Source organism: Periplaneta americana, chromosome 8 (assembly GCF_040183065.1).
Source record: "Periplaneta americana isolate PAMFEO1 chromosome 8, P.americana_PAMFEO1_priV1, whole genome shotgun sequence".
Lineage (NCBI taxonomy): Eukaryota > Metazoa > Arthropoda > Insecta > Blattodea > Blattidae > Periplaneta > Periplaneta americana.
In genome coordinates, this window is record NC_091124.1 from 69,458,387 (window position 1) to 69,475,753 (window position 17,367).

The window sequence follows — 17,367 nt, forward strand, 5'->3', positions numbered from 1 at the left end:
GCGTGTCTGACTGTGAAACGAGCTGGCCCGGGTTCAAATCCTGGTTAGGGTGTTTTCTGGGTTTTCCATCAACCAATTGAAGCAGAATTGCCGGGTAACTTTCGACGTTGAACTTTAACGGTGCGGCGTGCTGTACTTGTACAAGAGCGCGGCTGTTCGCTACCCAACATTCACAGAATAGGTGTGGTAAGCACAATAAGCCTTTGTCTGCAGTGCAAACCTTCGGGTCCCTCCTCAGTTCAAAAGCAAAAAAAAAAAAAAAAAAAAAGTAATACTTTTTTTTACACATCTAGGCAATTAGGCCTATTGAGTTTTTTTATTATTTATTAAATTCGTTTTATTTTTCAGAGTAAAATATTGGATTTCTTTTTCATATATACTTGGAGATAAATCTTAACGTTCCTGTCTCATAACATCGTATAGAAAATATTTCAATTTCGAAAGCTGGCTTAGGAGAATAGTTCTTTTAAAAACAGAAATAAACATAAAACTAGGGATTCCAATCCTTTGTCTGTAAAAAAACAGTGATTCGGAGTGCCTCAACTCTATACATTTGCACTAATGCTTTCTCAAAATCTGGGATGGTCAGGTGCGCCGGTCATTTAACTTTGTTACAAACAAATTGAAAGTACGCTATTAGCGAGGGGTTTGAGTCGGGTGTCAGTTAAGTCAAAATATATTGTGTGCGACATAAAATATTTTTCTAGGGAATCTTAAGGCACAAGAAAAGCTTGTGGCAGAGACAAGTTGTATTTGTAGGCTACCTGTACAATTGACAAATCGATTTTGCAGGCTGCATCCTTCCACTTCAACTGACCAGTTAAACAGTGACAACATTTTTTGTGAATTTAATGCATTAACAAATAATGACTTTAAATTACATATTTTATTAATATTACATATTTCCCCGGTATTTACTACATTTTATGTACTTATTTCGCACCTTGATGTTACATAAAAATCCGCGTCCTAGAAATTAGAGTAAGCGCTGAAAAATTGTAGAAGTGTTTGAAACTAAGTAAGTAGGCTAATTTTAACATTGCATTGAATTTTTGAAGGGGGTATTTAATTTATAATCTCTAATGTTCCTATTGTATGAAATGGAAATATAAAAATTGGAAATTTATCTTTTCAAGAAATGGAAAAATTCAAATACCTGGGAGCAATAGTAACAAATATAAATGATACTCGGAAGGAAATTAAATGCACAATAAATATGGGAAATGCCTGTTATTATTCGGTTGAGAAGCTTTTATCATCCAGTCTGCTGTCAAAAAATCTGAAAGTTAGAATTTATAAAACAGTTATATTACCGGTTGTTCTTTATGGTTGTGAAAATTGGACTCTCACTTTGAAAGAGGAACATAGGTTAAGGGTGTTTGAGAATAAGGTGCTTAGGAAAATATTTGGGGCTAAGAGGGATGAAGTTACAGGAGAATGGAGAAAGTTACAGAACACAGAACTGCACGCATTGTATTCTTCACCTGACATAATTAGGAACATTAAATCCAGACGTTTGAGATGGGCAGGGCATATAGCACGTACGGGCGAATCCAGAAATGCATATAGAGTGTTAGTTGGGAGGCCGGAGGGAAAAAGACCTTTGGGGAGGCCGAAACGTAGATGGGAAGATAATATTAAAATGGATTTGAGGGAGGTGGGATATGATGATAGAGACTGGATTAATCTTGCTTAGGATAGGGATCAATGGCGGGCTTATGTGAGGGCGGCAATGAACCTCCGGGTTCCTTAAAAGCAAGCAAGCAAGCAAGTAAGTAAGTAAGTAATGTTTCTTTGTCACTAATAGAAATTGATTTTGATTAAAAAATAAATTCACTCGTTTCTCGTGGATCGACCGTTGTCAAATCACTGCCTGCTGTGTGTCAAATACTGAATACAATGCGTAGTTTTTTTTTTTTTGTATACAAATATTATGGAGTGCAGTTACTGTAGGCCTATTCCAAAACTGTACTGTAATGCGTTCATATTAATTAATTAATCTCACTAACCCGCTAAATTGCCCTTAAATTAATTACGATAGTGTTTCATCATAATCATCATCACCCGCATTCTAGATATTAGCCTAGATCATATATGTAACAGATAACTCCTCGCTACGTTAAAATCGGCAGCACTTTGAAGAGGACAACCGCCAGGATCGCCACCCGTCCGCCGTAAACGAACACGAGATAGCAGCACAGTCGCTAATGCAATTCAAATGGGTATTATGACGTGACTCCTTATGTAACAACTAGATGGCAGCGTAGTAAACCTGACAAAAGTTGTTAACCTCAAAGCCTATAACCCCGACATATCTGTTACATATATGATCTAGGATATTAGGTTAAATGGCCTATTACGTACTGTTTTAAAATTGTTAAGACAAATAAAAGTTTTTTTTTTTCAGAATACTATTTTTATTTGTTTAGTATGCTGTGTCTATTGACAACCCTTACTGAAGGGCAGCTACCCTTGTGGGATTTATATATAAGCGTTAAATATTCGCACACATCACAAATGTTACGAATAAATAACACGAAGAATTAATTCATGTTAATACAGCTACTACAAAAATACATACAGCCATATAGGCCTGGGTCTTATCATACCACACATTACTACTATCAAAGCCTCCTAAAAGATATTTAAAATATCGTCCTCGATTATTGCCTTGTGATCGCCTGCTCGAACGCATCCATGCATCCGATGGCTAAACATGTAACATGACTAGAAAAAAATTGTCGCTAGATGGCAGATTCTAACGGCTAATGAAATCGCTTCTGGATAGGTCCTATGCATTATGTTCGTAGTACCTACCTATTTGATTACAATATTACTTTGTTTCGCGACTCTAATAGCTTTTTCTTCCTCTTCGTTAATCCATTATATTATTTGCTCTTGAATGAACAAGAAAACCGGAAAACTTTTGTGTGGAACTTCCTTACATTACTAAGTAAAGGATTCACGAATTTATCCACAAGAGTTTCTGACGCAAGTTTCTGATGTTTATTATTCCTAACACAGTTCAATATTTCATACTGGCATAAAATAGATACGTTTTTTTTTTTCTTCTTCTTCACAGTTTGGAGCAGACATACGGATGAACATATAAGATAGGCGCTCACTTGTCGAAAAAAATCGTTCGTTGCGTTCGGATTTTTATTATAGTATCGCTCATTGTAAGCATTTCAGAATGAATAATCAAATGGTATTGTAATTTACCGCTAGAGCACATTATTTCATTGTAGTGTTCTGAACTGAGCCTGGATATAAAATGAATAGTTCTGTAACTTAAACTATGAAGGACATAGGTTAATTTAGTATTTTCTCAGTCTCATCCCATATGTTCTTTCTCCATATTACATTGCTTTAATTCTAATTTCATACTGTTGAATTTAATAAAATAACCTACACCTTCAATATTACCACCATTGGAGGCCTTGCAATCGATATAATTTGCCATGACATTCTATATTTCGATCTTGGCCCATACAGAAATCCGTTTAGAATTCTCGCAAGAATTCTGATCGGAATCCAGTCATGCGGACAGAGGTGACATGGCCAAGTGAACAATGCTCCATTTAAAATAATGCAAAGAATAAAAACCTGAACGTGGCGTACGGATTAATTCCGTTAAGTGAGCGCCTACCTTTATAGTATATGTTGTGCTGCTTCCTACCATTTCAGCGAAAGCATTGATAGAATGGTCTTATGAGCAGGCAGTATAAGCAGTCATTGGATACGTTCAAGCAGGCAGTGGTGATTATAATTTGTGATCTTGTATGAAGAACAATTCAAAATTTTACGCTTGTAGATTGAGATCATTAATACATAATGGAGATTGTTCATACAAACAGATAAAACAGCGTGCAAGAAGGAAAAGTGAATATTTAGAAGAAATATATTACTTTTAAACTGGTACGAAGAATACCCCACTCTCGGATTTTATTATATACGTTACTTACGAAACACGTTTAATATAAAAACTTTCTTTATAATCATTCCGAAGTAACAGCAAGATCTTACAATCATTCAAGCACGATGGAGAATGAATGTGCTTCTTACCAAGAAATTGACGAGGGATTATATTCAAGACAGCTTTATGTATTGGGTCATGATGCTATGCGTCGGATGGCAACATCAGATGTTCTTATTTCTGGACTTGGAGGATTAGGGTTAGAAGTGGCCAAAAATGTAATTTTAGGTGGTGTGAAATCTGTAACATTGCATGATGAAGCCGTATGCCGGATCGTTGATTTGACATCCCAGTTCTACCTTACAGAATCAGATATAGGCAGGAACAGAGCTGAAGCATGTTTTCAACAGTTATCAGAATTAAACAGGTATGTACCTATAAAACCTTACACTGATCGACTTACAGACGACTTCATAAAACAATTTAAAGTAGTAGTTCTGACCAGTAACACCCTAGAAGAGCAGTTAAGAATTGCAGAAGTAACTCATGAAAATGAAATAGCCCTCATTGTCGCAGATACCAGGGGTTTGTTCGCCCAAATATTTTGCGATTTTGGAAATAATTTTACTGTCATCGACACCACAGGTGAAAGTCCAATTTCAGCTATGATAGCAAGTATATCTCACAACTCAGAAGGCGTAGTTACCTGTTTTGAAGACAATCCTATTGGATTTGAAGATGGAGACTACGTGTCGTTTACAGAGGTGGTTGGTATGACCGAATTAAATGGTTGTGAACCAAAAACGATTCGCGTATTGGGTCCGTATATGTTTAGCATTGGTGACACAAATGGATATTCTGAGTACATACGGGGTGGAATCGTTACACAGGTGAAGATGCCTAAAATTTTACATTTCAAATCCCTTAAGGATTCCCTTAAAGAACCAGAATTCGTTTTAACAGATTTTGCTAAGACTGAAAGACCTTCACAGATACATTTAGCATACAGCATCCTACACAAATTTATTAAGCAAAATGGAAAGGGACCGAAACCTTGGAATCAAGAAGATGCTAATGAATTTATTTCTCTTGCTAAAACAGCAAGTCTAAATGGAAGTAATGATGTAGAACTTAATACCAGTTTATTAGATATGTTTGCCAAAGTTTCAGCTGGTGATGTGCCTCCAATCAACGCTACAATTGGAGGAATTGTGGCGCAAGAAGTCATGAAGGCCTGCAGTGGTAAGTTCAGTCCAATATACCAATGGCTCTACTTTGATGCACTAGAATGCCTTCCGTCTGATGTGTCTGTGATCACGGAAGAGAGTTGCAAAGCTTCGGGAACTCGCTATGATGGCCAGGTAGCTGTATTCGGGAGTGTATTCCAACAACGTCTTGGCTCACTGAAATACTTCGTGGTTGGAGCCGGTGCTATTGGTTGTGAGCTGCTGAAGAATTTTGCAATGATGGGAGTTGGAGCTTCGGAAGAAGGACAGGTAACTATTACTGACATGGATCTGATAGAGAAATCAAATTTGAATCGACAGTTCCTCTTCCGTCCTTCAGACGTTCAGAGACCGAAATCTGTATGTGCTGCAAAAGCAGTAAGACGCATGAATCCTGCAATCAATGTTATTGCGCATGAGAATCGTGTAGGCCAGGAGACGGAACGAATTTATGATGATGCTTTTTTTGAAAATCTAGACGGAGTAGCTAATGCTGTAGATAATTTAGATGCTCGCTTCTACATGGATCAGTGTTGTGTGTACTACAGGAAACCTCTACTTGAGTCTGGTACTCTGGGCACAAAAGGAAACACGCAGGTTGTAGTGCCTTTCCTCACTGAATCATATAGTTCCTCCCAGGATCCTCCTGAAAAAAGTATTCCAATCTGTACTTTGAAAAATTTTCCAAATGCTATTGAGCATACTTTGCAATGGGCTCGGGATGAATTCGAGGGTTTATTTCATCAAGGAGTGGAGAATGCAGCAGAATACGTGACAGATCCAATGTTTGGAGCTCATATATTAAAATTGCCCTGGCGACAAGCATTAGACATATTACAATCTGTTAAAGAAATTCTCGTTGATCAACGTCCGACGTCATTTAAGAATTGCGTCCATTGGGCTCGCTGTTATTGGGAGAAACAATATAATAATCACATTCGTCAAATCTTGTTCAATTTCCCTCCAGATCTGCTCTCATATGAAGGACAGTTATTTTGGTCTGTACCCAAGCGTTGTCCAACACCTCTAGAATTTTCAGTAAGCAATCCACTCCATATAGATTACATATTTTCAGCTGCTAATTTAAAAGCTGAAGTTTACGGAATACCACAGAACCGAGACCGGAAAGCAATTGTAGAAATGTTGGAAGATGTTATTGTTCCTGATTTTGTTCCTATTTCTGATGATGAAGTTTTGCTAAAGGATTCGCACATGCAAGTGGATACAAGCGGTGTTGGTAGTTTTTCTGATGATGAACTCCTTAGCATTCTAAGAGAGTTACCTCCTCGAGCAGAAATTAAGGATCTGAGACTAAAACCTTTGGTATTTGAAAAAGACGACGATGACAACTTACATATGGACTTCATTGTAGCTGCATCCAATCTTCGAGCTACTAATTATGATATTCCTCTTGCAGACCGCCACAAAAGTAAACTAGTTGCCGGAAATATCATCCCAGCCATTGCCACCACTACGTCAGTGGTTACAGGTCTTGTATGCCTTGAGCTGTATAAGCTCATGCAAGGCTTTAAAACAACTCAACCATTTAAGAATGGCTTCGTTAACCTCGCTTTGCCCTTCTTTGCTTTCTCTGAGCCTCTTCCGCCGTCTAAGATGATATATTCTAAAAATGAATGGACACTTTGGGACAGATTTGATATTGAAGGGGAGCTAACATTACGAGAGTTCTTAGACTTCTTCAAAACTCAGTATAATTTGGAAATAACCATGCTTTCACAAGGTGTATGCATGTTGTACTCATTCTTTATGACTGAGGGAAAGTCTTCAGAACGTATGAATCTGCCCATATCAGAAATAGTAGCAACGATAAAGAAGAGGAAGTTGGAAAATCATATCAGATCATTAGTGCTAGATCTAATCTGTAGCGACCAAGATGGAAATGATGTGGATGTTCCATATGTTCGTTACATCCTTCCTAACAAGTAAATTTAAAAGAGTTGTTGGCCATATGCCATTGTTTTCTTTTCAAAATTATTATTGTGTAAAAAGACTGAGTAATGAAGATCGTTATTTATTTTATATTTTCACTAAATGTGCATGATTATTTGTTGTATACAGTTATATTCAATAAACAAAATATGGCTATTGACGTGATACATTTCTTCAATATGTATAATTCTAAGTATTTACATCATTCGAATGTGTGAGTAATTGCAATAGTTTGTATACTTCTGTGATAATACAGAGGAGGAAATGACATGTTTGTTTATTTATTTATTTATCTATTTACCTGTTTGTCTGTCTATTTATTTATTTATTCTGGTAGAGTTAAGGCCATGAGGCCTTCTCTTCCACACTACCAGAAGTGAAATACACAATGAAACAATGACAAAAATAGTAATATTAATAGTCATATTTAAATATAAAAATCATTTGTATGCACATTAATAAGCTTACATATACGGTAATGAAATAATGACGAAACATGATACATAATTAAGTGATTTACAATTCATATTCTAATTCTACTTTATGTGTTTGTATGCAATGACAATGTATACAAACACACAGAATAACCTATAGAAATCGGCTAACACTCACAAATCAATTTCGTGTAAAAGTATGTAATTCTTAATTTTTAATTTTTAGTTCGATTCTTGGCATCTCTCAGTGCAGTCCCTACCTGGAGATCTGATCGAGGGACTATTTTACCTCCCGAGAATTTTACACTGAGGGACTCCATGAATCGTAAGCAGTGAAAAGTATAGTGGACTGCGTTGGTGTTAATGCAGCTTCTGTGGGATCAGATATCACGACAATGCGTCTGTTTTATAATGCTTATATACGATCAAAATTGACCTATGGATGTGAAATATGGGGAGGAGCATCAGCAACTCATCTACAAAAAATTTCTGTTCTTCAAAACTCAGCCTTAAGATTATGCCTAGGAGTACCAAAAACCACATCAACTGTTGCCCTAGAAATTGAATGTAATATTCAACCAATCAGACACTATATATTACAAAAGGATCTAAAAATACATTTAAAATTGCAAGCCTCATCCAGATCTCAGATGTTCTTCAAACTGACAGATGATATCCTGTGTAATTTCTATAAAATAAAAAAAGAAGAAATACCAATCTATATCACAGACACACTCATTGCTAAAACTCCAGTTGTGAACAAAATTCCTCCAAGGAAATGGGTGATTCCAGAACATAGCATACAAATTCCAGGAAATCATTCCAAAATGAAGCTCCATACATTCTTAAGTTAGTTGCCATGGAACTACTTTGCAGCACATACAAGGACCATCTTCAAATTTATACAGATGGATCTCTAAACCCTAATAATGGGACATCAGGAGCAGGGTATTATATTCCAAAATATCAAGAAAGTTATTTCATACCATGTTCATCCTCCTTCAGTCTTGACACTGAATTGCTAGCTATTGATGCTGCTCTTCAGTGTGTTACTCAAATTTCTGAAAAATCTATTTGCATACTTACCGACTCCAAGGGGGCTATATTTAATATAATTAAATATGTACCAAACCTATATGCACATAGAATTATTCCAATTCAGAAACAACTAAGTAATCTAAAAGAACTCCAAAAGGAAATAACATTTCAATGGATACCTGGTCATTGTGGTCTACCTGGAAACGAGAAAGTAGATAATATTGCAAAACAAGCAACATATTTGCAACCAAGACCTCTTCAAGTGATATCTCTATCCAGTCTTTTTGCTTCAGTCAAGTCTCATTTTACAAACCTATGGATTAAAAATTGGCTCTCTTCTGACAAAGGAAAAATTTTACAATCTGTACAAAAGAAACCAAATGACCTGGAAATGCACAAAAACTTGCCCAGACATGTTCAAACATTTTTAACAAAAGCCAGAACAGGTCACATTGTTACACAATTGTACCTACACCAATTTCACATTTCTGATAATCCTACTTGTCTGTGGTGTAATAATCATGATGAAGATCTGGAACACATTCTTCTATACTGTCCATCCATAAACCACAAAAGAAGTAAATTAAAATCACCAGTACCAGTTGCAGAAGACACAGCCCTGCAGTATATATTGACTACACCCCAACTCTGGCTACTAGCAACAGGCATCTATAATGAACACCGATCAAAATACCCCTCATTTCTCGTGAAAAACAACAACTGAATAGACTACAGTGGACTTTATGTTGTCAGCAAACAGCTGGATACATTAAGAAGATTGATTGATTGATTAATTTTTAATTTAAATTGATTAACCTTTCGGCAATCCTTGACATAACGAGACAAGGAGTTCCAAAGACAACAAACTGTCACTGTGAAAGCGGATGAATAGAAAGAGGTATGATGACAAGGAATGGATAGTAAGGCCTGATGTTGATTCCGTAACGTTGTAAGATATTGAAAGCGAGTTCTCAGATATTTTAAAGTAGAAGTGAGTAATATTCTAAACAGAACAGATGAAAAATGTGCTGTTCTCTGCTCCTTTAGGCGGACCCATGAAAAAACTTCAAAAGATGGCGTTATATGGGCGGGTTGGCTGCCAAGTGGTGTACGTCCAAACTGCTATGTTTTCAGGGGAGCAAATTTAAAGTTTGCAATTCACTATAAATTCAGAATTGTATATGTCTTGGGTAAATAATGGCTTGGCAATAAGTGGAACATACATACTTTCAATTAGATGTTATAAATCTATCTTGCAACTGTTTTAACTACCTCAAAAGTGAACTTTTCAAAGTGATGATCTCGAAAAAAATAATAGCGTTCCCCTAAATGAAACAAAAATAAATTGAGAAAGGAAATGTGATTGAATAAAAGTTGAAAGCCTATTCAAAAACAGAACTGTTGTTTATTGTTAAGAAACACAAACAAAAATGAACATTGAAAAGAACAAAATGAAAATTCATAAGATATCATCTGATATCATGATTTCGTCAACTTATCAATTAGATGTTATAAATCTATCTTGCAACTGTTTTAACTACCTCAAAAGTGAACTTTTCAAAGTGATGATCTCGAAAAAAATAATAGCGTTCCCCTAAATGAAACAAAAATAAATTGAGAAAGGAAATGTGATTGAATAAAAGTTGAAAGCCTATTCAAAAACAGAACTGTTGTTTATTGTTAAGAAACACAAACAAAAATGAACATTGAAAAGAACAAAATGAAAATTCATAAGATATCATCTGATATCATGATTTCGTCAACTTATTCGTCCTCATCGGAAACAGTTCAAGGATCAGAATTTAAGCCAAGAAAAAAAGAATGGTGACAAGGGGGTATAAACTGCAATAGATCCCTTATATCTTTTTTCTTTGCTTTTGTGACGAACCTTCCATCAGGGTAAGTCGTTTGAAGTTGATGCCGAGTCAGGCACATTGACGGTTGCCCAGTTCTGTCACGACCTTTTCTCAAGTCAAGGCCTTCGAACTCAACTATTTCGTTCAGATTTTCTTTATAAAGGATAAAGGTTCCATGCACCTTACTGTACTTGATATGACGCATTTTCAGCCAGTTGCTTTCATTTCCAGCCAGATTTTGTTTTCTCTTCGTGACACTGTTGAAGACCTTTGATTGTCAGAAAATCTTGACGTTGCCTCTCATGAACTACAAACTTATTGGTATCACGTTGTACCAATCTTTTGGTACATAAATGGTTTTATTTTTACTGGCAGTTTCAACACACCAAAAATGACCATCGTTGGAAAGGTATGAATGTCTCGAAATCAAAAATTTTTGTTCAAAGGTTTCGATGTCATTGTCCTGGACAGAACATTACGCAGAAGTGTGAGGGCTACATTCAAATTTCGATTCTGTCCAGAACAAGAATCGGACTAAATCACAATATGCTTTATAGCTAGTTTAGAAGACAATATTTCTTGAAGTGAATAAGCAAGGATGAGGCAATCTCCAGGGAGCCCCCAGCTACAATAGCTTCATCCCAACAATAGAAATATCCCGTTTTACTTTTCATATCATTAATGCCAAAGTTATAGACGTATAGGTTTCTTTTGTAGTAAGCATCACTGACTGTCAGTATTGGGAATGGAAGGGCCTTCTGTATATCCATGGATATCACGTACATTTCAGTATTAGGATTGGAAGAATCACGCTTCATACATTTATGGGCTCTCTCAGCTTTCCTTAAATGTAGTCCATGGGTTGTCTCCTATGTTGCTTTTTTTCCACTGTGAGATTTGTATCCATTTTCCTGATTTTGTAAGAGACACAATTTTTACAAGTATATTTTTATATTTTCTCGGTTTTTGTAAGTGTAAGTTGAATTGTGTATTAAAAATGTTACGATAGTAACTTTCTTTTACAAACTCCCTATTTCCCTTAAGGCATGCTTCTTTGTACAAATCATACATCTTCCGAATGTTCAGAAGAAGACTCAAGTACTTCCTGTTTACATTATCATTTCGGGTGTAGTGCGATTCACTAACAGGAAAACTGTTTATATGCTCTTCAATGAAAGCTATTTTATCTGGGTCTGTCTTACGTGGATTAGGCTTGCGCCCTCTCAAGTCCTACCAGGAGGTTTGCCTTCTCTATAGTTTTTCAAAGCTCGCGACAGTCTCCTATCACTCACTTGTTTCACATACAGACTACGTTATTTACAGTCGTGAGCAACTTGCACTTAATATGAATGGTTCATATACAGGCTACGTTATTTTATTCTTGAACAACGCTTACCTAATAATAAGAATGTTTGGAACACAACAGAGTAAACAATGTCCACAGGCGGCGACAGCACAGAATCTGTGTGCTGATAACATTGGCAGGAGCACTTGGACGTACACCACTTGACTGCCAAGGCGCTCAGTAATTTCGTTCAGTGTAACAACATTCTGCGCTATTTTGTGAGTGAACTATTGAACTTGGACACACAAACTTGTCGGATACACAGAACTGGATGTCTAGTAACTATAAATGGTGTTGGTTCATTTTTCAATTTTTGTGACTTACACCACTTGGCAGCCAACCCACCCATATGTTTTGACCATTGAAACCTTAGACGATATTGCACTCACATAAAAAGGTTTAATAAAGCTATGTATTTAATTTTAAAATAATTTATTTTGTGACTATCTTGCGGGACGAATGGCGGAAGGCAGTAGAGCAGCTGCGGGCAGTAAAGTGCTTCTTATTGGTAAGGCTGTAAATACGATGTTATTGAATTTTATATACAGAGTAAGTATTATGATAATGTTAAGATTAACTCTTGAGTTAATAGCATGCATGCATAGTAATGTAAGAGAAGCTTAAAAAATTATAACTTTGCTTTATATTTACCAGGTCAATGAAATAGCAAGTTTCGCATATATACCAAATCTTACAATCTTTGGAAATGATCCGCGAAAATACAAACTTGTTTTTAAGAGTGTAAACTCTATGCTATTTTTGCGTTTTCTCTGTTTCGGCTTCAGTTCACCTCTTCAGCTAGGGAAAAGTGTGACGACAAAAATCTGTCGATCACTACCCTAGGACAGAGTGGAGAAGGAAAGATCTCTAACGAGAAATTCCAAGTTGTATGAAAAATGTTTATTGGGAACATTGATTCTGTGATGATTAAGAAATTGTCTTTACGAGAGGAAAGAAAAAATAAAGATACTATTGTTGGCTGCGATCAAAACTTCGTAACTCCAAAATTGAAAATTTTACAGGAGAAAGAAATAATATTACTGTGACTAGGTTTTTAAAGCAAAATCGATGCTGTTTTGAATTTAGCAACCGAAATATTATACATTAAATTAAATGTACGATATTAATATACACTGTAAATAATATACATTTGTGTGTGGTGGAGTTACGAGTTCTTGTTACTATTTAGAACTTTGAATTTAGGTGATTTTTACTAAATGAACACACTTCTTTCGAATACTTTATGTTCTTTTAATTAATACGTCACCCAAACATCGCAAGATGAAGATTACATTTGTAAACTCAATAGTTGTTCACAACTTTATGCGATGCCAAATTAGTAAGTGACTACACTTTAAGTGGAATAAAGGCATTTATATATTTTATGACAAATTTATAGATGATAATACAAAAATGAGTACAAATTTTAGAGATAACCATTATACAAAATTAAAAAAAAAAAAAAAAAATTAACACAAACGAAGACAACTTTCAATTTTATTTTTCCCAATTATATAAATATTTGTTATTTGTTGTGTTGAGATTTGTACAAAATTAAATACTTCCCACTAAATTGTAAGAAAGTGTCTGTTTAGGTTTTGCAGGCAGTCATGAGGCAGGGAGTCGTAGAATACATGAAAATCATAGGGCATAATTTTATTATTTGCTGCAAGTAGGTGAGATGACTCTCAATTTTAATTTTGGGAGGATTTGTATAAAGCTGTGGTACAGACACATTTTCTCTGTTCTTTGACATCCTTTTGGGACGAATGCTCTATGCATAATTGAACAGTTGGATTTCCTGGTATTGAAATAAGTCGAATAGAGAAGTGCCACGAAACTTTGCTATGTGCTTTGAAGAAGTCATGGTGAAGATATTACATGATATATGGCTAATTTTTTGTCTGGCAGTTTTACATGCTTCAACATACATTGCAAGTATGTAAATTTGCCAGTTGCTTAATTTTCTTTATATTGTAGAGTGAACAGAATCACACTCCATTTGAGTGTAACCTCTCTCAAGAAACTCCTGAACAATTACCATGTTTTTTTTCATGGTTAAGATGATTAAAACATTTCCTAAAATATTATTTCTATTTTGGTAAGTGCATCCATCACTATACAAAATTACTTCATCTTGAGGTACTTCTGTTTCAATAAACTTTACAATTATACTGGCAAATTAATCAGAATTTAGTATTTAGTATAACTTCAGCCTCATGCCATTGATAACAAAATACATCCTTTCATTGTAAATCAAATTGTGTAAAGTTATGCAGTTTTACTTTCGTCGTTATAGTACAGAGCTGAGACATGGAGAGATGGGGATAGAAGTACAGCCTGCAAGTCAATAGTCAGTACTCTAGTAGACGTACTCCCATTCATTTTTTGTCTTCTTCCTTAGACTTTCTTGCTTCATCATTCCTAAGAATATGATACCGGTATTGATATTTTTCATCATCAATATTTCCTGCATCACGAGAGCAGTACAAATCACAGTGTTCTTTTTTTTTTTTAGGTGAAAATAGACTTAAATTTTGTTCCTTAAACGCATCCACAAATATATTTATTGAGATCTGTGATTTTGTTTTCTGTACTGCATGTCTCATGTTCACTGTAGAGGACAGCTTTACATCGCCAATAGGTTCAAGATATATTTTACTGAAAGTAGATTGGCAATAATAGAACTCCAATTTTGGTAGCTCAAAAAAAAATGAGTATTCATTCTTAAGTCGTTACTCTTTTGACTATTTACAGTTTCTTTGTTCTGATGGGTAGATTTAGATTTAGGTCCCATTTCTTACAGACCATTTCCATATGGAAAATGTGTTAAGGAACAAGGTTTTGCAGACTTCCTGTCTTTTACCGTCAACACATTCCAATCTTCAACACAGGAAATTCTCTTCAAAATATGTGACTGGTTCTCAGTCAATAAATTAGTATTAAATTGTAGCAAAACTAACATAATTCAATTTAAATCCTGTCCAAAATCAACCTCGCAAGTTTCTAGCGCAATAATTAACAATAGATCCCTATTAGAAACAACAACAACAACCAAATTTCTTGGCTTAAAAATCGATAATGTGTTAAATTGGAAAAATCATATTAAAGAAATTACCCCCAAACTAAACTCAGCATGTTTTGCTATTAGATCTATGCAAAAGATAGTAAATATCAATACCTTAAAAACAATATACTTTGCATACTTTCACTCGGTAATGAGCTTTGGAATAATATTTTGGGGAAATTCCACAGATAGTAACATAGTAACAGTATATTCCTATTACAAAAAAGAGTAATAAAATAGTAGGTGCCAAATCTAGGGAATCTTGTAGGACTATTTTCAAAAAACTACAAATAATGCCCATGGCTTGTCAGTATATCTTTTCATTAATAATCTTCCTCTTATGTAATCGTGAAAACTTTGTAACTAATTTAACAGTTCATAGCATTAATACACGTCAAAAAATTACTTTCATACTCCATCGGCAAGTCTATCGTGCTATCAAAAAGGAGTGCGTTATATGGCAGTAAAAATTTTTAATAGCCTCCCTATCGATATAAAAAATTAAACTCAAAACATAAGATTATTTAGGGCCAAATTAAAGAAGTACCTAATTTCTCACGCCTTCTATTCTGTAGGTGAATTCATGACATTCAATAATGCTTCATGAAATTGATACTAAAACTTTGTGTTGTACTAGTAGACTACATTGCAAATCTCTTCTGTATATATTTCATCTAGACTGTGACTATAAATTAAGACTTTATAATAGTATTAAGTTTTTTGACTTGTTCCATATTCTAGCTGTAAAGCAATGTATGAATACCATGGAATGTTAATAAATACAATACAATACCGGTACAATGAAAAATAATTGTGCATAGAATAAAATTGATTTGATTATTCTGAATCTCCCCTTCGACGCTGGACTGGGATATAAATCTAGAAGTCTAATTACAAAATGTTTTTTCCTCCCATGACAGATTATTCCAGAAATTTTCGAAAAATTGCCTTTTGCTGATTTTCTTAAATTATTTCACAAAACCTGCTTTTTTGCATTAAGTACATGAATATTTCTTTCCGCCTTATATCTCCATTTTCCTGCCTCATCTTTCGCCAGTTTCATGTAATCTAGTCCTTTCATTCGTTGTTTCTTGTTGACTGTCACTTTCCACTTATCACCTTTCTTAGTCGCATCCTGATTTCTTGTATATTTAGTTCTGCCGCTTTATTGCTAATAGTAAATGAAAAAAAATATAGTTTCAGTACATTTCAACAAACCATAACAAAATAATATATACCAATGCAGCAAGAATTTATTTCAAGTGACACTCACTTCGTCCAAGTTTATCTTCCCTCCATTTGCGTTTTCTGATTCACCTTCGCTCGAAATGGTATTATTTTTGGCACATAGTTTTCATCACAATTATCGTCAGTGGATTCCTCTTCACTGCTGTAAGTCATATCAACCTTGGTATTATTCCTGAGTTGAACGGAGGTATTGCATATTAAGATGCTTGTAACAGGATTTTTTGCAATATCTCCATTGAGTGCAGACACACTTTCTGAAGTATTGTGTTCTGTACCGGTAACACCGAAGTTTGCAATGGAACCATAATAACGGAGTTTTATATTCATCTTGTTCTAAATAAAAAGAAAGTAATTAATTAAAGAAATTATTTATTTATTCATTCATTTATTATTTATTTGTATTTTAATAAAAATGTAATTTCAGTTTCTATTATTACACCACCTTAAAGTACCAATCTGAAATAACTTCGAAATTTTGCGTATTATTTCCATACAGTGCAGGCACAATTTCTGAATTATTGTGTTCTGTAACCTCAAATTTTGCAGCAGAACCATAATTATTCTCATACTGATCATTAGAGAATATAATATTTTAACGTTAACGTAACATCAGTCACAGTGACTTGTATGTCAGATTGTCTGCCAATTGTCAATCAGCATGGTAATTAAAACCTTGTAATTTCCAACCTAATGGACTTCCGGGCTTTTGAGTCTGAGATTAAGAGCAATGAAAACCTCGTAATTCTAGTCTGCTGGAGATCCGAGGTTTTGAATCTCAGATTAAGAGCAATGAAAACCTCGTGATTCCAGTCTGCTGGAGATCCGAGGTTTTGAGTCTGATATTAAAGGCTAAGGAGATATGAAGTTTTTGTAAAAGGTTAATTTGTGGCTTCTGTAAGACTTGGAGTTACAAGGCTTTAATAGATCATGAGCATGTTATTTGTTGCCAGATAATGGGAAGAAAAAAACGATTTTACTTGTAAATGGAGTTACGAGGTTTTGATTTCCGACTGACGCTATGATACTTATGTCGTAGTAATATATCAGAACTCTTTTCAAAAAGTATAGAGACGCTAATAGATCTCGTCATTCAAAGGAATGCTTATTTTGCCTACCCGAAAAATATTTTGTTGAGTATGTTAACCGATGAGAGAAAACATTTGAGTATGGTAGCCTAGTTGCACAGACGGCCAAGTCCATTTTTTCGAAAGTGGGGAGTTAAGAGTTATTCTTATGGAAATTTATACGTGGAATCCAAATTTGCTACTATTTTCTGTCAAAAGCGTT

The 17,367-nt window shown here is 35.0% G+C and overlaps 1 protein-coding gene across 1 annotated transcript; it reads left to right on the top strand.

Annotated features, from left to right (window-relative positions):
* Positions 1 to 3,661: 3,661 nt before the first annotated feature.
* On the top strand, positions 3,662 to 7,368 carry LOC138704804 (ubiquitin-like modifier-activating enzyme 1). Its single transcript, XM_069833077.1, has one exon. It carries the CDS (start codon positions 4,042 to 4,044, stop codon positions 7,087 to 7,089), a length of 3,048 nt encoding a protein of 1,015 aa, XP_069689178.1. The 5' UTR covers positions 3,662 to 4,041; the 3' UTR covers positions 7,090 to 7,368.
* Positions 7,369 to 17,367: the final 9,999 nt, after the last annotated feature.